Source organism: Blennius ocellaris, assembly GCF_963422515.1.
Source record: "Blennius ocellaris genome assembly, chromosome: 22".
Taxonomy (NCBI): Eukaryota; Metazoa; Chordata; class Actinopteri; order Blenniiformes; family Blenniidae; genus Blennius; species Blennius ocellaris.
In genome coordinates, this window is record NC_137671.1 from 14,757,264 (window position 1) to 14,782,896 (window position 25,633).

The 25,633-nt window shown below is 44.6% G+C and overlaps 2 protein-coding genes across 6 annotated transcripts in view; both read right to left on the reverse strand.

Annotated features, from left to right (window-relative positions):
* pawr (PRKC, apoptosis, WT1, regulator) overlaps positions 1–8,168 on the reverse strand; it is a 68,454-nt gene extending 60,286 nt beyond the window's left edge. Inside the window, exons 1-2 of one of the 2 annotated variants that reach the window (XM_080518264.1) lie at positions 8,074–8,168; positions 7,196–7,844 (exon numbers count right to left, since the gene is read on the reverse strand). In XM_080518264.1, coding sequence (XP_080374390.1) covers positions 7,196–7,714 — 519 coding nt within the window. In that variant the 5' untranslated portion in view covers positions 7,715–7,844; positions 8,074–8,168. Of the gene's footprint in view, positions 1–7,195; positions 7,848–8,073 lie in introns of both variants that reach the window. The other variant, XM_080518265.1, reaches the window with a different exon arrangement.
* A 6,324-nt stretch (positions 8,169–14,492) lies between these two features.
* ppp1r12a (protein phosphatase 1, regulatory subunit 12A) overlaps positions 14,493–25,633 on the reverse strand; it is a 51,338-nt gene continuing 40,197 nt past the window's right edge. For 3 of the 4 annotated variants that reach the window (XM_080518120.1, XM_080518122.1, XM_080518119.1), the window contains 12 exons: positions 24,907–25,257; positions 23,794–23,884; positions 23,456–23,629; positions 22,807–22,972; positions 22,439–22,560; positions 22,269–22,334; positions 21,600–21,616; positions 21,395–21,512; positions 21,073–21,177; positions 20,666–20,713; positions 19,658–19,708; positions 16,985–18,113 (listed from right to left, as the gene is read on the reverse strand). In XM_080518120.1, the coding sequence (XP_080374246.1) occupies positions 17,976–18,113; positions 19,658–19,708; positions 20,666–20,713; positions 21,073–21,177; positions 21,395–21,512; positions 21,600–21,616; positions 22,269–22,334; positions 22,439–22,560; positions 22,807–22,972; positions 23,456–23,629; positions 23,794–23,884; positions 24,907–25,257 (1,447 nt within the window). In that variant the 3' untranslated portion in view covers positions 16,985–17,975. Of the gene's footprint in view, positions 16,091–16,984; positions 18,114–19,657; positions 19,709–20,665; positions 20,714–21,072; positions 21,178–21,394; positions 21,513–21,599; positions 21,617–22,268; positions 22,335–22,438; positions 22,561–22,806; positions 22,973–23,455; positions 23,630–23,793; positions 23,885–24,906; positions 25,258–25,633 lie in introns of those variants that run through there. The other variant, XM_080518121.1, reaches the window with a different exon arrangement.

Sequence of the window (25,633 nt, forward strand, 5' to 3'; positions counted from 1 at the left end):
TCATTCTTTCGGAGCGGTGTGATTCACAAAGCCGAAAAGAGCTAGAAAAATGCGGAACCGCATCCAAATTTGAGTTAACCTGAAAAAAAAAAAAAACCTGTGGGCACTGCACCAGATAGCCTCAAAACAAAAAAAAAACTGAAAAAGTGGGTCAAATCTGAGTCCCGCATGTTAAATTGTAGCAAAAAAGAAAAAAAACATGAGACATGAGAGCAGCAGAGTGGAGCTGAATGTCTGCTGATCCTCTCGGCTCTGAAACCAACACTTCCCTTCCAGACTCTGGTTTCATGCTGAGCTGCACGAGTCAATAACAACTCCTCGTCGCACTTTAAAGGGTTAATTCCTCGAGAGACGACGGCGTCGTCAATGCAAGGCCTTAAATTATTAGAACAAAGTGCATAAAACAAGAAAATGCAGCCCTCAGCCAATCAGTGATCCCCTTTATGCAATAAGATTAGCAAAACTCAATCATATTACCTCCAGTCCGCTGAACACCGACCCCTGGGAAATGTCTTCAGTCGGAGGAAAACACTGAATCGTCTCCGCTTGTTCCTTTTCAAACTAAATTAGACTTTATATTGCATTTTCTTAAACAGTGACTGTGGCTGCAGACGATTAAATTATCTAAAATAAAGTGAAAGAATTGAAATAAACTCACCCAGAAACAACAAATCAAAGGTGGCAAACGAGCGAGCCAATAACTGGGAGGCTTGACACAATAAGATGAGCAAAAACAGAGTGAAACGACTATCCACGTCCCAGTTGTGGCACAATCCCCGGGGAAATACTAAATTCTACATTAGGAGAGAAAAGTGGATCATTTCTGCCTGTTTCCTTTTCAAATATTGAATCGGTTTGTGTCAGTGGTCGCTTTATATCTTATATCGCACATTATTCAGGTCTTAGTCTTTGTCAAATGGGAGCTTTCTTGAATGCAACCAAAGTTACTTTGTTATCGATATTCTTTATCGGACTACGCCGATGACACAGGCAAATGTTGTAAAACATCAAAGTTTTAAAATGGACTTTAAAAAAGTTAGTTCAAAGGGTTTTGTGATATCCAAGACTTTTCTACACAATACAATTAAAACATTGTTCATCTTAAAGTGACAGTGTATGACTGCTGCTCTACGCCTTGTAGGAGAAACAAATGAACTAAAACACGTCTTTGGCTTCGGTTTTAGTGCTGTAATTTAACACCAGCTTCACCGCCTTCTGACCAGCATGGAAACAAGTTCAAGTGAAAAACCTAGCTTTTGCTTAGAACGACCAACGCCGTCACCATTACGCATGGAAACGTAGAAACGCTGGGCTCATGCACGTCAAACCCGTTGACCTCTTTGAGTGACGCTACAGACCAATCACCCCCCCCCCGGAGCGTCTGACCGCGGCCTCATAACTCACACGGTTCATAAGAGGGGAGCACAATGAGCGGCGTGACCGACGGGAAACACGCTTACATCACAACCCAAAACATTTTCACATGAGGGGGGCACACACACACACACACGCACGCACACACACATACACACACACACATTCCTGCATTGCATAAGCATGTGGTGAGCAGGTCAAAGGGCAGCAGCAACCACAATGCGCTCCCGTCGGAGGTGAGAGAAAGGGGACACCTTCCCGGGAGGGGGCGGGGCCAAGCAGAAGCGCCTTTTCTCCGGGATTGCGGGAAGCTGCTCTGGGACCATTGTGGCCTCGGCAGGCGGGAGATCGGGTTCCCCAGATGCTCTCAAATCCCGTCAACAGCCATTATGCGGCAGATAATCCCTCCCATCTCCAGTCACACCTGTCCACTCAGATACACGTCACAAAGGGAGCTTGTGTGAGCGGCTCCTCATTTGCATAGTTGTTGGTTTTTTTTTTCCCATTCTTTTTTTTTTTTTTTTAATGCAGCAGGAGAAAGTGAAACATTTGCAGTTTTCCTGTTTGTCTGGTTACAAGATCTCTGGCAAAAAGGTGAAAAAGTGAGCTGGTTTTCAGCTCGGCAGGAGATTTAAAGGGGCTAAATGTTGGAAAGTGTCGTGGTTTGTATTCCCATCATAGACCAACCACGCTTTGAGTCCAGGCTTAGGACGAGTCCACATGAGCCAAAATCTTTATTTCTTCCCATCGTTCTTTTTTTTCCCCCTCCCATCGACACTGCACCAGAACAATAACTCAAAACGACAGTAGTCGTACATATAATAGCCGACAGCGGGCACCGTGAGTCTGCTGCAGAAGACAGGCAACATGAAAAAAATCGTGTGGACAACACGGTTACATGAAACAACGTCGTCGGGTGGACCGAGTCTCCGTGGAGGAGTTGGAAAACACTGCTTTTCTGAAATGCTGCGACTGGTCATGTGCACCACGGCCATCGCAAATCCTTCCGCAGCACAAGCGTGTCTTTTTCAGCATTTCTGTAGAAACGGACATGGTTTTCAGAAAGTCGCCTCGTAATCGTGAAACTTTTCTGAACCGAAAACGCGAAAACAACACGTTTTCACTTGTCGCGTAAAAGGGTCAGGGTTAAAGTCCAGCGGCAGGCCTGCGGTGGCGCCTGAACATGAAACTCTCTGCCATTACAGACATGCGAGCAAGAAGTGAGTCGATTGAGGGCAAAAGCACTTCTCGTAGTAATTTGTTGGTTTTCATCAGAAGTTTGACTAATTAGTGGCAGATAGCAGAACAAGCCCAGTAGCTTCTGCAGCGTGAAGCCAGTAATCCTCCATTGTTGCACTTGTTGGCAGGTAGTCGAATGTAGGTTAACAAAAGGGCGAGGCCATGACATCAGCGTTTTAGTGTTTTCACCCGTACGAACGAGGACGCCATGTGAGCACTTTGACATTGATCCTCTCCGGGAGTCGCATTCAGAAGTTTCACCCTCTGAACACACTGAGCAAGCGCTTCTCTGATGATGCCGGCGCAGCGTTCTACCTCCATCGGGAGCAATTTAGGGTTTAAGGTCAAGACGACCCGTCGTAAAAAGCGAGCTACACGTGATTGAACGACCTGCAGGAAACAGTGTTGTGTTTCTGAAGATCTCTGTACCAACAAAACTGCAGGACACATTGAGAATGCTGGCGTTTCCATAACGGCTCGTATCTAGACACCGTCTGCTGCTCACTCTTTAATTTTACAGCTTTCTCCAAACAAACAGCTGGAGCTGCACAGGCCGTAATAAGTTACAGAAGTAAAGTTCTACAAACACATTGTGCGGACTTTGTTACACAAGCACAGAGAACTGCCAACAAACTGCCTGTAAAATGAGAGCTTGATGCAGAATACCGTACATTCCTCCAGCATAGCGTTCGGTATTATGGATCCCAACAACAAAGGCCTTTAATTCCCCCCCCCCCCATTTAGGAATTTGCATAACTGCCACGTCGCTGCCAAACGGAATCTTGGAAGATCTGATGAGCTGGCGACCGGACGGCCTCGCTAACCTCCAGCTAACCCACATCGTGTAATGAAGCCTTAGAGATGTAGATCTAGATCCATCTCAGACCGTCGAGGCAACAGATCCGTCGGTACGTCGATGAATTCAAAGGAATTCCAAAGGAATCGCTGCTTTACTTTGAGTAACTTGGGCCCCGCTTCCACGGGTAACGATTCCACGTGAAAACGCTTAACTTTGGTTGCGTTTTGACCGAACATTTACACGACAACGGTGCTCCGGGGAACTCAAATATCAACCTTTTTGAAAACGCGCATAGATGAAACCCTGCTCCTGTGCATGCGCGCCCCGATCGTAGGGAACGGTTGTTCTGCACGTGCTCAGTCGATGGACAATAAGAGCGCCGTTTCCTCCAGAGGGTTCACCCTCTTCGCGACATAATCAGCAGCCCATGGGCTCCGTGTGTCTCTCTTTCCCTCGGCGTTTCCAGCCTGGCTCCCGGCCAGCTCTCCGGCGTCTCTGCCGAGCACCTAATGACAGGACGCCGAGCGCCAAGCGGCGGACCGGGCAGGTGCAGGAGGCCCCCCCGGGGGGGCAGGCGCTGACAGTGGGGTTATCATAACGACGCGCCGCCGTCCCCGTTCAGTCCGGAGAGACGGCCTTCACACCATTTTTGGACATTTCTGGGAGTTTAAAATTGCAGATCTGGCAGCGTTCCAGTTCCTCTGGCACGGCTTCAGGTCCCAGTTACTGGGAATCACAGAGCGACACGTCTCAAACCCAATAGCCATACACTCCCTCCACGAGCTGCTCTCTCGTCCTCCTCGAGCGGACACGTCGGGGAGGAAACTGGAAATCCATTCCCACACAATTAAGCCCAAGAAACTATGTTTCAAGCGGGAGCGCTTTTTAAAATACTGAAAACATCCTCAAGTTCACTTCCAGCGCCGAGATCCAGAGAAAACATGGTGAGGAGGTCAAACATTCGCTGAGGATTTCTCTCTCCGCACTGAAGATAACCTCCGGTAGGACTTGGACAATCACAGAAAAACATTCTACTTTCATAAAAAGCTGCAGACGCATCAGGAAAATGGCCAGAGGAGGCCTTTCTTAATGAATCACTCGACTTTCTTCACATAAACAAGAGTCATGATTGATACATAATTTGATAGAAATGGATTTTAAAGAGATTTTGGGACAAAATTAAGCTGTTTAACTATCTTACGTTGAGCCTTATAAAACAAAACAAAAAAGTTTGGCTCCCAGCACACAATGTTAATCTCTTTACTCACAATATTTCCCCCTGCGAAGCATTTTAAACTACCCAAAGTAACTTAAAATATCACATTCATTCTTTAAAAGGCACATTTTGCTCCATGAAATCAATATTCAGTGTACAAACACCTGCCACCTCTCATCATTTACTTATTTTAAATTCTTTTTATCATTATTTTCTCCTGAAGGCTCCAAGATTTCTGTGAATGAACCAAACGTGACAAGAAAACTCTTCAGATCAGAGTGTATGATGATTTTGCCTTCTGTAAAATATTCTATTTTTATCACACGTTTGCACTTATGGGCTGGTGTCAAAGCCTAAACTTGATCCAGAGAATATTTACACATCTGACTTTAGCTTCAAGTGAAGAAATGCTCCCCATAAATATCACATTTTCCTCATTTAACACCGTTTTAATTTGTCATTTTGCTTCTTTTTTTTTTTTAACTTCCTTTTGCTGATTTATTACATGTTTAAAGCAAATCTTTGTCGTTTTGTGGGTGAATGCAAACAAAACATGGAACTTTCTCCCAAAATATTCTGATTGCCCTCAGTAAACGTTGTTGTTAAGTCAATATTTGCAGGGTTTTTTTTAGTTTTCCAAACGGTTTTATGTAAATTTTTTCGACATTTTTGGCTTCTGGGGCTCAAGGAAGAATGAAAACAAAGCAGGTCATTTCATGACTCATGCTCATTCAGAGCATGTTTATCATCCCAACGCAGCTGGAAATCTTCAAAAAGATCTAAATAAATACAATGATGAGTATTATGTTTATTTATGCCTGCTTTCAACTTTGCGTTTTGTTCTACTACATTTTCAATAAAAACGGAGGCATGAAAACAAAGTGTCTTTGTTCTCCAGGGCATGTTTATTCAGACCCAACGGAGCTTTAAACCTTGTCATTTCTCCCCAAAAATTATCAATAACTCAGCTCATCATACAGATTTTTGACTATCTGGGCTCGAGGAACAATACGAACAAAGCACGTGATTTCTTTCGACTTATCCAGAGCATGTTTATCACCCCAAAGCAGCTTGAAAAATATCACCTTTCCCAGATTAAGTACAATGACGATAAGGAGTTTGTTTATTTTTGCATGCCTTCAATTTCTTTATCAAGTTTTTTTGGTGGAATTCTAGAGGTGTCTTTTTTTTTTTTTACACGTTTATCCACGGGAGCTTAAAATCTGGTCATTTCTTGAAATACATAGTTTCAACTTTTTTTATTATGATTATTTAACTGAGAATTGTGGAGGTATGCAAAAAAAACGTTTTTTTTTTCTTCCCCACTAGTTCTTCATCTAGACCCTAAAATAGCTCAAAAAGTATTCATTTATCCCAATAAAAAACCACACAAGATAAAGTCTTACAATACGTATTTTAGATTCCTTTTCAGGGCGTTTTCTGCAACTCTTGGCACGAATGTTTGTGGATGAATGCAGGGTTGTTGTGGCACCAACAATCCAAAACACACAAAGAAATGAGTGACGCTGGAGGAGAGCTGAAGAGTTGGAGGAGAGCTGAAGTGTTGGAGAAGAGCTGAAGAGTTGGAGAAGAGCTGAAGAGTTGGAGAAGAGCTGAAGTGTTGGAGAAGAGCTGAAGTGTTGGAGAAGTGTTGGAGAAGAGCTGAAGAGTTGGAGAAGAGCTGGAGAAGAGCTGAAGCGTTGGAGAAGAGCTGAAGAGTTGGAGAAGAGCTGAAGAGTTGGAGGAGAGCTGAAGAGATGGAGGAGAGCTGAAGAGATGGAGGAGAGCTGAAGAGCTGGAGGAGAGCTGAAGTGTTGGAGGAGAGCTGAAGTGTTGGAGGAGAGCTGAAGTGTTGGAGGAGAGCTGAAGTGTTGGAGGAGAGCTGAAGTGTTGGAGGAGAGCTGAAGTGTTGGAGGAGAGCTGAAGTGTTGGAGGAGAGCTGAAGTGTTGGAGAAGGGCTGAAGTGTTGGAGAAGAGCTGAAGTGTTGGAGAAGAGCTGAAGAGTTGGAGAAGAGCTGAAGGGTTGGAGAAGAGCTGAAGTGTTGGAGGAGAGCTGAAGTGTTGGAGAAGAGCTGAAGTGTTGGAGACGAGCTGAAGGAGAGCTGAAGCGCTGGAGGAGAGCTGAAGCGTTGGAGGAGAGCTGAAGCGTTGGAGGAGAGCTGAAGCGTTGGAGGAGAGCTGAAGCGTTGGAGGAGAGCTGAAGCGTTGGAGAAGAGCTGAAGCGTTGGAGGAGAGCTGAAGCGTTGGAGGAGAGCTGAAGCGTTGGAGGAGAGCTGAAGAGCTGGAGGAGAGCTGGAGAGTTGGAGGAGAGCTGGAGAGTTGAGGAGAGCTGGAGAGTTGAGGAGAGCTGGAGAGTTGGAGGAGAGCTGAAGAGCTGAAGAGTTGGAGGAAAGCTGAAGAGCTGAAGAGTTGGAGGAGAGCTGAAGAGCTGGAGGAGAGCTGAAGAGCTGGAGGAGAGCTGAAGAGCTGGAGAGTTGGAGGAGAGCTGAAGAGCTGGAGAGTTGGAGAAGAGCTGAAGATTTGGAGGAGAGCTGAAGAGTTGGAGAAGAGCTGGGGGAGACACTGACCTCATTAGAAGGGATGCTGACAACACCTGTGGATCTCCTCTTCTCCCTCAGCTTCCTCTTCTCGATCTGCCCCTTGCCCTTCCGGGCGCTGGGCCCGCTGCTCTTCTTGCCCTTGCCGGGTGACGGGCTCTCCTTGTCGCTGTCGTTGCACGCCATGGGGCTGGAGGAGTCCGGAGAGGCGCACGGTTCCGCGGCCGCACCGGAGGAGGAGCACCGGGACGCGGAGGGCTGGCAGCTCCCGGTGGGGGCGCTCCGCTCCGGGGTGAAGGGGAGCTCGGTGCCCGGGGAGGAGGGAGCAGGAGAGGGAGGAGGTGTTGTCGGGGGGTGAGGAGGAGGAGAAGGAGGAGGAGGAGGAGCGTGGCGGCTGTTGGACGAGCTGTTTGCGTTAGTGGCACCGAGAGGTGCGCCCGTCGCCGCCGCGATGTCCCCCAGCATTTTGGCTCGCATTTTCTCCCGTTTGGCTTTCCACTCCTCCAGGAAATCCGTCGTGGCGCTCGACTTGAACCCTCCCGTGGCCATTATCCCTTTTTAGTGTTTTGAACAAAGTTCCTTCACGGAAAAGCCCCCCCCCCCAAAAAATTGTTGGAGTGAAGTTTCAGCTGCGCGCGTCGTCCTTAATGGCCCCGCCGCATTCCTCAAGTGATTAACTCTGCTGACAGGTACAAGACATGAAGTCAGCCTCCCCACGAACAAACATCCTCCCAAAACTCTCAAACAAGTCACTTTCTCGCGCTGCGGCTGCTGATAAAGTGACTAAACAGTCGTAAATGTCTGCACGGTGCAGCGCTGTATGAAGGTTTAACTCCTCGGAGGAGAGAGTTAAAGTGTGTGAAAGTGTCTGCGAGTGTGTTAAAGTGAGCTTGGGAGAATAAACTCACCTGTATGGCTCCGTTGGAGTCGGTAAACTGCTGCTTTCTCCGCGACCAGGTGTGCCCACGCTGCGCTCGGATGAATGGCGCAGATCACGTCTGAAGCGCACTGAGCTCACCGGTGGAGGCCGGAAACAGCCGAACATATCCGACTGAAGCCGAAGTGAAGCGCGAGAGAGGAGCTCCCGAGTCTGCGGAGGAGGTCGGAAATACCCGAACACTTCCGGCTGCAGCCGAAATGAAGCTCGAGAGAAGCGCTCCGGCATGTCGGGGGAAGCCGAAAAAACCCGAACCTTTCCGACTGCAGCCGAAGAGAAGCGCATGAGAAATGTGCTGGCTTGTCGGAGGAGGGCGGAAACACCCGAACACCTCCGACCGATTAATTTATTTCATTTTTGTTCTGTTTTGGTGTCTTATGGCTTCTAATTGTTATTGAAATAATTTCTCTGTTAGATCAATCAAACATTTTTTATTGTTTGTATTCTATTATGTTCTTTTAGAAAAAAATAATTAAATACATTTTAAGTAATTTCAATTAAAACTTTTTTTAAAAAGTTATCCTCAAATATTTAATATTACTATTTACTTTGTTTGTCTTGATTTAAAAAAGAACTTAAAATATGACACTTTAAAGCTTTGTTTTCTGTGCATATGAACGTTATAAGAAATTCACCATCCAGACGATAAAAATCTGCTTTTTTTGTTAGTTAGTTAGTAGGTGGTTTTAATTCTAAATAACTGGTATATAGTGTTTGTATATAGTCTACAATTGTTGCTAGCTGTTAGTTTTGGATTATTTTATCTTTATACTTCATACGTCCAATAAACCGAGCTCTCTAAAGGTGTGTTTTAAGTAGTTTTTTATGTGGTCTGTTCCTAAAAAACAGACAAAATCATGACAGGAAAAGTTAATTTTGTGCCATTGAAATATTTGCCTTCAGTATTTATGTAATTTTGATCCATCTGTGCTGTACAACTTAATATCTAGTGAGACCTCAACTAAAAGATTAATCACACACTTTGTCCGTGGGAGGAGTTCAATAACAAATTCTTCTTTTGCATGAACAAATATTTATTTCCCTTTCTCATTGATGTGTGCAGTCCCCACCGAGCCTCAACTGATGTCCAGTTGTGGCTTCACAGTTTCAAAAAGTTCTGCAAATACAGAAGAGCAAGTGCATAAAATGTTAATATATTCAGTCCAATAATCGTTGACCAACACGGTCTTGTGAGTTTGTATCATTTTCAGTGTGTAGGTGTCTACCGCAGCCTCCAGGAGGCGCTGTTGGCTGGATTCTTGCAACTCAGCAAAAACTGAAGGAAATTGCTGAGCTGTTTATTTATTGAAAAGAACTTGTAGTGCTTTCTGAAACACTGATAAATGTTCTTGGGTGTAATTACAGTGCCGTCAAAGACAAATGAACATCTTTAACATACGTTTAGAAAATTACACAGTATTTGGAATTAAAGCCATGAAAACATGTAGAACAATGATCGATATCTACAACTATACATGCTGATGTCACATATTTCTACATTCTGGCTCAGCACAGTGATGCACCTTATTCTCCTGGGCTTCTCAGACCCTGACGACTCCACAGAAGAGTTGTTTTCAAGAGAACGTCACTCCCCGTTACCAACTCCGCAGGACAACGTGGACAACAGGGTCACCCAAGCTCTCACAGTGTGTGATCCACCATCTGACCAACTTGATATCTGAGGAAGGTGTTCCAATAACAATTTTCTTTTCCTCTGCAGTCTTGTAACTAAAGGTCTGGATTCTCCTGCCAGTCTGCCCTGAAATCTAGAATGAAGCAACACCCAGTAATGGATGAGTTTCTCCTCGAGAAGACAATGAAGAAAGAATTTGACAGGCGCAGTTCTCAATGAGCAGACGTTTCTATCTTTTATCCTTCCTCTGTTTGTGTTTGGTTGTGATATTCATGTCTGCAGAAAAGTGACAAAATCAAGCGAGGCGAGGAGACGCTCCCCAAGAGGCCTGCTGTGGCGTGATGAAGACGCATCTGGAGCGGCACCTCCTCAACATCCGCAACAACGAAGAGCACAAAGCTAAAATCACCTCAAAAAATGACTGAGCACTAAGGAGTTTAACATGTTTTTAAAAAGCAACGCCTCAGATATTTGTTGTATTCATAGAACGGATATTTGCTCAGGCTTCATTTGCTTGTTCCATGTTCATTTTCCCCTAAACCCTGGAGAACTTCCTGGAGAACTCAGGTACAAAATGACTGCTCAGGTAAGAATCACATATTTGATTTGGCACCATTCGATCATTCTCCAATTTCTAATGGAACAATCATTTGTTATTGTTAATAATGTGAATACTGCCTCCTCTGTCATTTTAACTTGCATGGTCAATACAAAGGATTAATAGATTCCTGGTTTGTAATCTGAAATCACTGAGTTTTTACATCAGTGACACACAGTCAATCAACAAAATGTACATTTCTAGAAACAGACGAGCAGATCACTTCACAAAGCAGATCACTTCCCTTCTGTACTAAACGCTGCTGATTTAGCACCTGTTGACTTCCAGGCCTGCACAGTTTGTTTGCAATAAATGACTTTACAGCTGATTTAATCTCAAAGTGGCAGAATTTATAAGACTGGAAGTGATAATAATAAGATTAAAGCAAACAGAGCTCTGCTATCAGAATAATCGGCAGATATCCACATTCCGGTATCGGGTCGGAAGTGAAAAAATGCGCTAAACCAATATTATTAATGTTCTGATACTTCAAGCTTCAACATTTAACACCACTTAAATAAATGAAGGTGTATTTCTTAGCTCTTGCTGCAACTGTGCCATCTGCTATAAAGTAAAGAACTGTGTTTTTGTGAAAGAAAATAAAGCCAAATATCTGCCGTGCAAATTAGAACTTTTAAAAAATGAAACAAAAGCTCAAATGAGTCGTTTCCTGGATTCTGAAGAAGAGCATTGTGACTTCTTCCTCCCCGTGTCCTTCTGTCAATGTAAGTGATGGCTTGTCTTTCTTTCTCTGTCTTCTTGCGCCATCTTGTCTTCACTTCTTTATATATCTACCATCGTTTTCTCTGACCTTTCTCTGCATTGTCCTGAGCTTTTCTATTCCTCCTCTTTCACATTGATCCTCTTCCTGTTTCCTCCCATCTTCTCCTCCATTGCTGTTCTCTCTATCTGACCACACCTCACTGGACCCCTCGGTTCTGCTTCAGCCTGTATTTTGGGCTTGTTTATTTGTTTGCTTCCTTGCTTCCTTACATTAAGGTGCCTCATTTTCTGTTCTGTGTTGCTAGTTTTAATGGCCACACCCTTATCATCCCCTCATTTTCTACCTCAAATTGGACTAAAATATATACTAAAATACTGAAATGTATACAAAAATGTTAGTATGGTCTCACCCAGTGGGGAAAATACCCATCATGCAGTAGGTCTGTCACATTCTGTTCAGAGCCGACTCGGCCCCAGAATGTCACTGGGGTTTGGCTTCACTATAATGTTTGGCACACTGATTAAGACTGGCAAAAAAATGAAGGAAATGTAAAAATGACCCCCCAGACTGCCAAAATGTGCTCTCTAGCGCCACCTACAAACACTATAACGGCCACCACGGCCTGTAGGGATGTCATAGAGCGAACTGTCATCACACATTGACACCCCTGACCGAAATTACACAGGAAATCTGCAATCTGCCTTTCAAAGTAGGAACGTCGTGGAGAGATCTTCGTCTGCAGCAGCATCAGCAGCAGGAGGAGAAGCCAGGTGAAGCCCACAGTCCAAATCCTCTCTCAGACTTACAGTATGGAATCACATCGGCACAACCAGAGTGTCTCGGGCTTCCTAGCGAGAGCTACTTGGTAGAACCTGTAACAAGACGTACAGAGCGCGCAGGCAGAGTCTCCGAGGGTCCAGCTGAGCCTGCTTCCTTACATTCTCTCTCTCTCTCACACACTCGCCCAATTTCATTGGATCAGCTTCACTCTACTTTTCCCACATTGGTACCTGGCGTCCCAAATAAACCCACAAACGTTGCGTCCTCTCGTCAGAGAACGGGGCGACAAAAGCATTTCTACAAGAGCGGCGGAAACGTTTCACTGTCATCACTTCAAAAAGTAATCGCCGATTCATTTCAAGGGGCAATTTTTCAACTCAAGGCGTCACTGGCACACTTTGGGTTGACGTCCAAAAGAGGTTTTACCGGGAGACAAAGATGCAGCAGAGTGCTGAGGTCAAGCTAGCGTGAGCCGGCTGGTTGGAGCACGGAGCAGATGGACCAATAGAAAGACGGCAACACTGCAGACAACTTCGGTAAAGTCGTCAAGATAGTCACAGAATTCACACTTCTGGCATCAGCAACTCTTCAACAAGACGTCAACACACAATCCAAGCCCGTATCTCATCGCCGTGAGGTAGGAATTGTTCTCCAGGCTCACTTTTTTTTCAAAAGCCGCCATGTTTCTGTGCAGCAGCAGAGACGAGATTGGTCCCTGAGCAGCCGGCTGTGCGGCCAGCCCGCAGGGAAAGTCTGCAGATTGCAAACTGCGAAGACACACTTCAAAAATAATCTCATCAAAAATATCCAATAATGTTACTGGTGTTTACTGCAGAGTCACCGGAGTGACTGCAGCCTTCTTCACCGGTCCCCTGCTGATGATACCACAACACCGGAGCGCTGGCCAATAGAGCCTCTTCTGAAATGCTTTGAGAGATCGATGTGTTGTTTGAAAATATACCTGATATACCCTTTGTTTTTTTTCCCTAAACTCAGACTCAACAGTCATTTCAAGTCAATCAGGCCCAAGAGTTCTAATGTTTCATCACTGGAGGCCTCTCTCAATATTAAGAAGTCAAGATTGTTGTAAAGTGGCTTATAAACGCATTTTATTTACATGAAGTCAACGTTGGCTGAAATTGAATAATAATGACGAGCCCCACCTCAAACCTTTATCACCGATTCCGAGGTGAATGATAATGTAGACCTGGGATCCCAAAAGGTTTTTGATATTGGTGATGTTTCGTCCCAATTCATTTTATTTTGATAAAACGTTTCCCTGCATATCTTCGTACAACCTCTGCAAGTCTTTGTGCTCTGATCACATGGTGTGCAGCTCCAGCCATGACGACATGCAGGGCACGAGTGTTGTTACTGGAGGTACACGCTATTCACACACTATTTCTTTACTTTATCCTTTGTCGGATGCGATAATTGCACATTTCGTCTCAAAAGTGACGACGGCAGCCAGTCGCAGACCCGACGTGTTTTCAACCCTGAGCGAATATGTGGAGGAATCACACATCTGCCTCCTCCGTGTCCTCGACTTAGGTATTATTAGTGTCCAGATTTCAAATGACGACAACACTCTTCAGTAGCTTTGGTGATTTCAGTTTGATGATTACTACATTATACTGGCTGAGGATTGTACTTGGATGTTAGTTGTATTTACAGCAGCAGGTACATGCGCCTTGTCGGAAAGAAAAGTCACTTCACCTTTTGTGTTTCTGTCAAAACAAGGACTGAAGAGGTGTTGGTGCAGTGGCATCCTTGCTCTGGATGATATGTGCATTTTGCTTGTCCCTGTAAATATGTCAGTACTGTCAAAACCACAGCAGTACTGCATAATATACCGCTCTACTTGTGATTGGTAGAGAGTAGAATACTAAGGTACTGTCAAATATAGCATGTAACCTCCAAATAATCAATGGTATACAGAATAATATAGGGTCACAAGTATTATGGTGCTGCCAAATATACCATGGCACTTCAGTGGAATACCCTCAGACCCTGTTAGATATCTCAACCGTACTGGAGTATATGATTGGTATCGTCTAAAATACCACAGTGGACTCCATTATAGTACAGTGGGCTACCTGACAAATTGACTTTACTACCAAACCCACCATGGTGCACACAAGCTGCTCTCAGAAATACTGTGGAAGTCATAAACATACTACCATATATATCACAGTGCTCTGATAGAGATCTATGATCGGAGATCTTTTCTTTTCATGCTGGTGGTTCCAGTTGTTTTCACATCTTAAGTTTGTATTTTCTCCAGCTTGCAGAAACCGTGTCCTTTTTCCGCGCGCGCGTGTCTTTCTTCATTTCTGTCCTCCTGAACGAGGTGGACTCGAGCTGCTCTGGTCGTGACTGGAGTGTAAAGGATGTGCGCCCCCTGCTGGCAGGACAGAGGAGCAGCACGAGGAACACACACAAGGACCACACAACGGCACACGTGCGCGCGTGTGTGAAGAGAACACTTGGACAATCCCATCTCGTGCAGCTTTGCACAATCATGCACGTGAACACACGCACATCGTGCACACACACACACACACGCACACGCACACACACACACACACACACACACACGAGAATAAAGAGCCGTGGGAACTTTACAATGTACAAGTTTATTTTAATGAACTCTTCAGTGGTTGGTAGTCACAGCACAGCTTGCATGTATTAAGCCACACACCTATTTTACAAGATGATGGGGGGAGAAAAAAATTAAAATAAAGAAAACAAACAAAACAAAAACAGTAGATGGCCATCGGTCCATCTGCAGTGACTCTTTGTAACTTCTTTCACTAAAATCTCCTTAAAAAGGCCACTGAAATGCATAAAACGTCCCGGGGTGAATGTGGCGGCTTGAACCTGACATCAGACTCCTGGCGTGGCGCCGACAGTGCATGTAGACTGGGTTAGCAACTCCTAGACACCTCGGCTACGATCCTACAGCTCCAGACAAAAACAAAAAAAAAAAAACCCAACAGCACTCCTCCAAGATACCGAGTACAATGAAAGTGAAATGTAGTGATTACTTCTTTTTATTCTTCTTATCGTCTCACAATTACGTGAACACGGCGACGCCGGCGGGCACGAGGGAGGCCCGAGCCGCACGGCGCCCCGCGTCCTTTACACTAAAAAGAAAGAATTAAAACACACCTGTTTGTCCTCTGGAATTTGTATACTTTTTAATAGTAACAGACGGGAACCATAAACGCATGCCATGTGCTGGTCTCAAACGAATACATACAGGTATATACAGCGTCACTCAGTACCTGCTAAAACAAAGTGAGGAATACAGAGTATAAACTGGCTACACTACAAACTTAAAACAAAACACAGAGGGGAAGAAAATGAGCGATGGAAGCGGTGGAAGAGTGAAAAACAAATCCTACGTTTGATGGAAACTCACCATTAAAGCATTTTTTTAATTTTTTTTTTTAAAAAGAGAAGAAATGCATATTGCACATACAGTGAAAGCTTAAATTCCACCAGGTCCGCCTCGAGTTTTTTTTTTGTTTTTTTTTTTTCCCTCTTTGAGGAAGACACACAGAGGTACCAAAAAAAAAAAAAAAAAAAAAAAAAGAAAGAAAAAGATGAGTGTGCATGGTGGAAAAACAAATAAAACAGAAAAAAAAAAAAAGTGGGCGGGGCCACGAGGGGAAAACTGCACTGCACACTACACGAGAAGAGGAAAGAAAATAGATTGTGGCACAAATAAAATCAGGTGTTGGATAATATCTGTAGCGAGAGAAAGTGAGAGAGAGAGAGAGGAGGGGAGAGGAGAGGAGAGGGGCTTTTTTCCTTTTTCTCTTTATGTACAACTAAGGCTTATTGGTTAAATAGTTTTCAGGCTTTCCTCCCCTCCCTGACGCGACGCTTTTACATGCCAATCGCGTGAAGACAAAAGAAAAAAAACCATTATCGTTGTGTAAACTGGGCGGGAGAGCAGTGGAGCGAGGGGCGGATGGATGGATGGGTGCCGGAGGAGAACAAAACAAAACAAAACAAAATAAAAAGGAGTCTCTGATGTCTGATGCAATTAATATCTAAATGTGCAATTCCATTAGTCACTTCCGGGGGCGCTAGAGGAGGAGGAGGTGCAGAAGAGGAGGGGGTGGGGGGTAAGGAGGGAGGAGGAAGGGGGGGGGGTTCTACTTGGAAAGCTTGCTAATGACTCGAATGAGCGCTCCGTTCTCGTCCTTTAGTCTCTGGTTGTCTGCTTTCAAGTCTGGGAGCATCTGGAAGGGAAGAAAAGAAAATCCAGGAAGAAAGAAAGAAAGAAAGAAAAAAAAAAAAAAAGCTTAGACAAGTTTTTACACGGTTCCTCCAGTCAGACCTGTTTCTGTTAATCGCAGTCCTGCCAGTCACACAGCATCTCTCAACTTTATAGTCTTCGGGTTTTTTTTTTCAAACGACAAAAAAAGAAAAAAGAAATGTGCATTTTGGTTCAGAACAGAGTAAAAGAGGGGAGTGAAATTAAAAGAAAGTGTAAACTAAAGCGGACACACCACAGGCCAAAGCCATGCAGAGTCTGAGAGGAAAGACCAAACGACACCAGAAGAAGGAGGAGGAGGAGGAAGAGGAGGAGGAAGACGAGCTTCACCTCCGCTGCTCCGACTGATTCACGATCAATAATCACATTCAACTCATTTTCTCCTGGTTTCTGCAGGAAGTCGACTTTCTTCCTCATCGGCTTCAAATTCATCCACATTTTGACTTTTAACAGAAGTTTTACGTCGTTTAGGCAGTAAATCACAAATTAGATCAAAATAAATATAAACACAACTCAGAATTTTTTCCCTTTATTTAAAATTTATTTATTTCAGTTTTTTCTTTGCCATTTAATTGTTTATTTTTATGAAAATTTTTAATTTTTAAATCATATTTCACATTTTTTACTTTAATGGAAAATGTGCGTTTACGAATTCTTTTTATTGTATTTTAACTTGACTGCTTAAAATTGCATTTAGTCTTAAATTAAATTAGATTTAAACATTCATTGCATTTTCTCTTTAACAAAATGTTAATTACATTATTTATGTTATTTTCTTTATTTCTTAAATATAATTAATAGTTTCTTTTATATATTTTTTTCTTAAAATGTTTTTAGCTTCTTAAAAAAAGGACATTTATATAATTTTGTAATAATGAGATTAGTTTACTTTTGAATGATTAAAATTTTTCTTTTGAATTATATTTGTTTTCTTTTTATGATATTGACGGGTTCTTATTGGTTTCATTATACTGACTTTTCTTTGTTCATGTTTTCGTTTAAGAGTTTTGTCGATGATGTAAAAAAGGAGTCGCTCTGTACGAATTGATTTGTACTTTTACATTTAACTGAAACTCGTAAAGAAAGAGGACGAGCGTCCTCCGTTCACTTGTCCTCACCCTATGACCTCTATGACCGTGTTCTGGAGAGGAAACAAACTGTTGAGGAGGATGTTTCACATCTTTATTCACTTTTTCCACTTTATTCTCCATAAAAAGCGTTGCTTTCCTACAACATTTAACCCTTTGCTCTCCAGAGGTGTCTGCAGTGTCAGACGGTTAGTTCTGATGCTTCATGCAACAGGAATCAGAACCTGGATCTGCGTTAATCCACATGATGCTACTTGATCACTTCCTAGTTTTAAACACACACGGAGAGCGAGTGGCTGTAATCTGAACGAACCACCGGGCCTGAGAGTGTGTGCATGCAGTCCTTCACTCTGTCCCCAACGAGCTTCGGTCTGGAAGAGATCCGCTTTTAACCACTTGATTTTAAAGAGAAGCCACTTCATGCAGAGAAGCCGGGACGGGCCAAAGCGGCGGAGCCGGTTCTGATCAGAAGCACACCCGAGGACACTTTCCTCCACAGCAGCTGGTTTCCCACCGGGAGCGGCTTTGGGCTCCGGGAGCTTTTATTCAAGGTGGGGCTGCGAGAGGAGAGTGTCCCGTGGTCAAACACACAGAAAAGACACCCTCCCAGGTCTGAGTAAAACCCTGTGGGGGAGGCAGAAGGGAGCTGATGGAGGGCCGGCTGACACCTGCCTGTCTACGTGAGCGGGGCAGAGCACGGATGGAGCATGAGAAGAGAGGTGGGTGGGGGGGGGACAGGGGGGGACGGGGGGGGGAGGGGACTTAGAGGTCGACGGTGGGCAGCTGGCTGCAGGCCGACTGCGACAGCTTGGCCACCACCCGGGCCAGCGCCCGGTTCTCAGCCTGCAGCCGCTCCTTAACCTGCCGCAGGGCCTGAACCTGCTTTACCTGGGGCAGGTTCTGCAGGGGGGGGGGGACGACAGGCACAACGACAGAGAGGGAGACAAATCGACACGGAGAGGGTTAATGGGAGACGGGACGGTGTCAATGAAGAGGAGAGGAGAGAGGGGAAGAAAAGGAAGACTGTTAGAAAGTGAGGACAGACTTCAGAACGGAGAGATTAAGAAGGAAAGGAGACGCCCGACGAATGAAAACAGTCTGGAGCAACCCCGTCTTCCACCATCACCGTCACCACTTCCTCTTTTCCCTCATTCACTTTTCTCCACAAACAAACAAACAGCTGAACTGGATCGAAACGTTCGACAGATTAACAATCAATAAATGACTTCACGTCCAGGACTGCTGCGTTCAGTGTGTCTTCACTCAGTTCCAGGCTCCGTTTACACGACGTTTCAAAATAAAACGCATCATTTTTGTGTTCAGAAGACGCACAATGACTATTTAACTACGGCCGCAGTGCGCATGACCGGTAGCAGCATTTATGCCATTTCCATAGAAACCCAACATCTCCAGACATTTACAATGTCTCTGTTTCCATGGCGACGGGGTCAGAGCATTTTCACAAAGTTGTGTTTCTAGTGACTTGGAGCACTGTTGTCGTGCAAACAGATACACAAAACGCTTACCGACGTTTCGCGTTTTTGTTTGGTAACTTGAAAACGTCGTGGAAACGGGGCCTCAATGTAATAGATTACAGATTACACCCTGGCGCGAGAGAGAGATTTTCCTCCAAAGAAACTGAAACTCATGTTTGAGTACGAAGGAGAAAAAGGCACAAAAAGCCTTCAGATTTGAAACTTCTCACAGATTAACTTTCCTTTTTTTCTCTCCACCTCTGATCATTTCCAAATCCTACATTTGTTTTGTGGATCACAGACTAATTGATCACGTTTTGTGACACTTTGTCGTTCAGTAACAGACGTCTGGAATAGAAATATATCTTTCTTTCTTGTCAAAATCTTCATTTTGTTCATGCTTCTTGTAATTTTGGTCAGTATTATACTTTTTTATGCATTTTATAATGTCCTGATGGCTCAGCGTTTCAGGTTTAACAAATTCTTATCAGTAGTATTTCAATAAATGTCTATAAAGAAGTAAAGCTATTAGAATTATAACCATTTTTTTTTTTTTTATTCGATTCAAAGCTGTAAAGAAATAATGAGGTCTGGATTGAATTATTCCTCTCCTTTCAATTTCGGGGGGTCTTTTTTTGGAGCGCATGTGGCCGACTGGATTAAAGTTTACTGACTTCTGAGCTCATTGAAACTGTGAGAAGTTCAGTTTTAAATAATTCACCTAATAAAGATAAAACAGATGAGTTAGGGGAAAAAAAACAAAAAAGACCCACATAGAGTAGGAAAATGCATTTGGTGGAGCTCTGTGCTGCCACCTGCAGGGCGGGATGAGAGGTACAGGTTACTGTGGCTGGATGTGGTGCATCACATTTCAATGATTAATAATTCCATACTTTTTACAGGTAAACACACGTTACGGCTTCATTCTCATAAACATGACGGTGAGTGTGTGTGTGTGTGTGTTGGTACCTTAAGTTCCTCCTCCATCTCAGAGATCTTCCTTTCTAGAGCTCTTCTTTCCTGTTGGGGGAGGAAAACAGGTTCAGCTCGTGCTCGTCGATGACAATCGGAAGGAAACACACGTGGGAGCAAAGCTTTTTCAAGGAGTAGAGAGAAGTGTGTGACGTGGTGAGGGTGCAGCACAAGCACACGTTTACAGTGGAGGCGTCTGCAAGCAAACAGTATTGAGTGACGGATGCACGTCTGGACCGTCTCGTGATGGAGTGGATGATGATTAGAGGTCGTTTCAAATGGAGGCTTAACGAATCAAATGGCTTTTTTTCTGAAATAAAAACCGACATTTCTGTGCTAATAAAAGGTTGGAAAGAGAAAGATGACTGGATGACGACGTCACAGACATCGGACAGTGGATGAAATTGACTAATCTGCAGGTTTTAGTGTCACCAAAGACGCCAGCGTTAAGACTGAATGAGTGAAAACACACACACATGCACAGGTTCCGTCAACAGCTGCTCCACTACCTAGATATTTTTACAAATATATATATATATTTTTTTTTTTTTTAATCCAAACACACTTCAAAATGAGGAGAAATGAGCACTCTGGAGAAGTAAAGGTGACCACACGCTGCCTCTGGCGCTGAAAACACGTGAACAGAGAAGGTGGCGGTGTTCTGGGTGGCGTGGAGGTGACGGAGGGGGAGCCCCCCCCCCCAACCCATCTGAGCCCGGCTACATGGACTCATGTGACACGACAGCCAGCAGCAGAGAAAAGACCGATCAAAAAAAACAAAAAAAACAAAACAAAAACTGAGGGGAAGATCATACCACCACCCAGATGATATTGGGGCCTGCTTGTTACCTTTAACATATAAACCCATCGGCAGAGTTACTATCGACTTCGAAACCGAAGTACTCGGGTACTTCTCAAATGTATTTAGTCTGAAACACACTCAAGATGGAAGTTAAGCTTCTGATCAGTGAAAGTGTTAATGAACATCTGTTGAAGTGCCGTTACCCTTTTCTCCATCTCCAGCTGTGATCGGTCAGCGTAGCGTTCCTGCCTCTGCAAAGGAAAACAAACCATCAGGAAAAGAAGAAGAAAAACATTTCTCACAAGTCTATATCCATCTAAGACTCCATTTAGAGGACAACGACCTGGGAGCCACTAAATGGAGATTTACATTCTGAAGTGAATCTTTCTTTCTGGTTTGGTTCTTCTGGTTTGGCCATTCATCACGAAAACTTGCTCGATCTTAATTGAGGGCAATCATTTATGAATGGTCCCGAATGGAATCAGTTCTATCGGCTAAAGCCATTTTCCTCCAAAGGGCGGCTCATAAAACCACCTTTGTTTTTTTTTGTTTTTGTTTTTTTTAGAGAAATGTAGGGAAATCCGATCGGATTGGTTGGAGTTCAGCGTACCAGTGTGGCCTTCTCTAGTTGTAGCTTCAAGTCCGCCAGCTCCAGATCTGTGTCACGTAACTGGGCCTTCAACTTCTCGTTCTCAGCTAAGATCTGCTCGTAGAGCTGCAGGGAGGAAGACACGCCAGAAATGACATTTCTAATGGGATGAGCAAGATATTGTCATCATTTTAAACACGCAACGTCACTTGGCCTTCTTCTAGTACTTTATTCCATGTTATAAGACTTGCATAAAACATGAATCCGCGTCGCACGTATGCTTTGAGAGCACAAAATAACAATAAGATAAATATATAATAATAAATATGAACCAAGCTTGCACCTTTTTATAGTCGGTGGTGTCGTCTCGATCCAGTCGGCTCGAGTACGGCCTTCGACTTTCACCATAGCTGCGGCTAAAAAGAGCGTCGTTGCGATCTAAAGAAGAAGTGCTCTCGTTCCTGTAAGAAACACAGTTGGGGTTTTTTATTGCAACATACATCTGACATCAACATATGCAAAGGTGATTTGGAGGAGGAGATACCCACCTGGACAATCTGTCACTCTGTAAGAAAAGAAAAGAAAAACATGAAATAAAATCTGTATAATCTGGTGTTAATGCACCGAAAGAGTGTGGATCGTGTCTTTTCAGATTAGGTCAGAGGTCAGATTGAAGGAAACCAAAGACTGTCTCCTTTCTGACGCAAACCAATTTAGATTTGATAATCCAGATTCAGATTCAGAATTTGATCATTCAGATCATCTCAACTGGCAAAAGTTGCAGCTCGAATGTGGAAAGTGACTTGATAAAATGACGCCACATGGACTTTGGTATTTGGATTAAAAAAGTTATTTATAACTAGAACCAGAAGAATGGCCAAAAGAGATTAAAAAAAAAAAAAGCTCAGAAGAGCTTCTATTGCTTCCTCACTGAAAGACTTAAACGTGTGTGAGTCAGACTTCCTCTCCTTTGTGCGTCTGATCTTTAGGTTCCCACAATCACAGGAAGATGACCACGAAGGAAAGGGGAGCTTTGATGATGCGGCAGAATAAAAGCAAAGGAGGAGACACGAGGAACAGGAAGTGGAGACGCTCCTGTTAAGAGTCGAGCTCTGTTCACACCATTACAACGTTTCAAGTCAAAACACGAACGTTGTGCTTTTTCGCTCGACAACCTTGCGGTGGAAACCGGCCTCGGTCTCGTCTGACCCGTTTACCTGTGGCTCTCCCTTGGTGCTGCCCTCCTCTGAGTCGGACTGCTGGTCGGGGTCGTTTTCATCACCCTGGGATAAAACAAAAAAAAAAAAAAATGGAGTAAACAGAAACGCCTTTGGAAGCCGCGGAACTTCACGGCTAAAAATGCTTGCGAGGAGAAGAAGTGCGTTACGTCTTGAGTCCAGAAGGAGACGCCGGTGGAGCGTCTCTTCTCGCGGGGCCGCCTGCGATCCCGGATGGAGCGAGGCTGAGACTTGTCCTCGCCCTCCTTCTCCTCCTCCTTCTTGTCTGCTTCTGGAAACCAAATGCAACATAATCCTGTCAGCAGGAAAACACCTTCAAGTTGAACAGCACAACTACAAAGACTGTTCATTTCTACCCAAATTCTTTTATTTTCTTCTTTCCTGCGTCCAAATTTATCACACCATTCACCTTTCTGTGTTCTTTCAATACATTTATTTATCTTTCACTATCATCATGACAGAATCCACTGAAATCATCAACACGCTCAGGTTTTTGTGAGGTTTTGCTGCGCCGGACCTTTTTCTGTGTCTCTGGACGAGCGGCTGTAGGAGGAGGTGATCCCCGTCAGGCTGTTGGGCCGGTTTAGCGAGCTGGAGCTGGAGGACAACGTGTAGGAAGGGGTGGAGGCAGTGCTGGCTGTGGAGATGGCCGAGGTGGAGGAGGACGATGAAGGCCGGTATCGCTGGAAAGGAGGGAGAGAGAGAGAGAGAGAGAGAGAGAGAGAGAGAATGAGATGCTAAACAAAATAAGATGAGGGACAACGTATACGTGAAAACGCAAAACTTCTGTTACGTGTCAGAGGTCTGCTCACGTGACAATGGTGCTGTAAACGCAACTTTGGGGAAACGGCTCCAGTCCATATTCTCCTGGGACTTTGTAGTTTTATTTTGACAGTCACCGAAGTAACAACCCAACTCGGAGTCTGTCCACTGGAATGTCTGTTCCACCATTGCTCATGTTTACAGCAGCATGTGGGTGGTTTCATTACAAAAACAATCAATCGCACCCACTACTGGTCTGCCACCTTAACGCCGTTGTTTTCAGTGTTTGGCGTTTCCGTGTAAACGGGCATCGAATTCAAAACGTCTCGTAAGCGTAAGACTTTACTGAAAGCAACAACGTCGTCTCTAACGTAGCTGTGCCGTCACAAACAGGAGAGCCCTACTTCTTCGAAGCTGCGGTACTTGGATCGGTAGTCATCCTCCTTGGTCTCCGTCTCCTTCTTCTCCTCCTGCTTCTCCTTGTCCTGCTTCTCCTCCCTCTCCTCCTCTCGGGTCTTTGGGGTACGACTCCTGCCGATGGTTTTCTCGGCCTCCTGCAGGTCGGTCAGCGTCACCCCCTGGTGGAAAGAAAAAGAAAAACCAGGCCCGTTTCCTTTAATTCATGAACGTTGCAATGAAAGATCTTCCCGGGTTTGGTTTGAGGATCGTCAATGCTGAAAACTCTTCTCAGGGGTCAGAACGTTGAAAACACGACATATCGGAGGCGAAGAGGTGGACCGACCTGGGTGGACCTCCTCGACTGTCGAGCCTGTCTGGATCGCGCTTTCCTCTGAGACTCCGACTCCTCGTCTCGCACTGGTGTCAGGTAAGACCTGAGGAGGAAACGCACAAACACACAGAGGATAAACTCATCTGGAAATCAACATGCAACGCCGTTTCCTGTTCGTCATATCGATACATCTCAATAAACTGAATAAACTCCAGCTGGGAACTATACAAGAGGTAACGACGTGTCCGTGGAATCAGATCTTCAGGTTTAATGGGATCCTTGAGAGGAACATGGCGTTTGAAGGGCTGCAGGACGATGACGACGTTCGGAGTCTCGCTCGGCCTTGAGCTAAACGTCTCTGCTCACCTTCCTTATAAGGAGAAGTTTCTGGAGCAGATCTGAAGCGGCCAGACTCCTGCGGTGACAGGTGGCTTACGTCTCTCACACACAAGCTTCCTTTTTAGCAGAAATGGACAAATCTCTCACTCCCGTCCCAAAAAGCCCAGGATCAGACCAAACGCATCCGGATTAGTTCGCTCACCGAGGGAACATTTTCCAGGTGGGGACAATAATTCTCGGAGCCATTACTCTTTAGAAACGGAGTCCAAAACCGTTCTGGAACACGCGAGCACGTTGCACAAAACACACAGCGATCGAGCGTCTACTACAAAGAGTCAAAACTGTGTGGAAATATACGACCATGTATATTATCTGTCACAACAAAGAAAAACTTGAAAGTTTAAAGGTCATTACGGCACTATTTTTTACTGAGTTCATAATAAATAAGACACATAAAAAATGTAATTTGTTACATTTATGACTCTAAAAGGTGTTGCAGAGATTTGAACCCTTCAAACTGTTGAGAAATACAATAAATGACTTTTTAGATGTGACCCTCATCTGTGAAACTAATCAGGAGGCCGTCAGCGGACCATGTCTGCATAAAACACACAACAAGGACGCTGCGGCGTCTGAAGGAGTCAAAGGCACCGAGCTGAGGGGGAAATTTGCCCCGAAACCATTTCACCATTCGGTGAAATACCGTTTTAACCGACGACTTTCTGAAGGCGGTCAGTTTCAGACCCCGTTTAAGCCATCTGCCGGCGTTGGTCTGTTCAAGGTTACCTGCGTCTTTCGGAGCCGGTGACGATGCCGGTGGTGGTGGTGGCCGTGGTGGTGGACATGGCCGTGGTGGTGGTGGCGGCGGATGTGTTGGTGGTGGTGGAGCCAGTGTTCATAGTCGGGATGACGGCGGCGGATTCCTTCTCCTTCTCTTTTTCCCTCTCGGCACTCTCCTCTGACCAGTACCTGCTGGTGAGGCTGGTGGAGCCGGTGCGAGTGGAGGAGGAGCCCAGGCTGGAGAGCAGGCCGCGGTGGCCTGTGGGCGAGGTAACGGAGGAGGAGGAGGTGGTGGTCGTGGAGGAGGAGGAGGTGGTGGAGGAGCTCAGGTCCTCGTGTCTTCTGCCGAAGGAGCCGCTGCGGGACAGAGAGCAGCGGTGAAACCTCACGGAGGTGAGCCACATCAATACTGAAGGAAGAAAAAGAACTACGACCAATGAGTGAATGTCAAGTTTAGAGTCTTTTTAGCACAAAGCAACACCGTAGCTACATCTGAACAGTATTTAACCTCGATAACAATATTGTTTCACTCATTTGGCTCCTTTAGGCTGATTGCTTTGCATGAAACTAAATAAATTAAATATGCAAATAAAATTTTTTTTAAATTCATTTAAAGAAACGGGGAGGTAAATAGATATTGGTGGAAAAAAAACATAATATATGAAAATTAAAGATTGAGAAAAAATGTGGAAACAAATTAATAATACAAGTTTAAAAACATGGGAAAAAATAC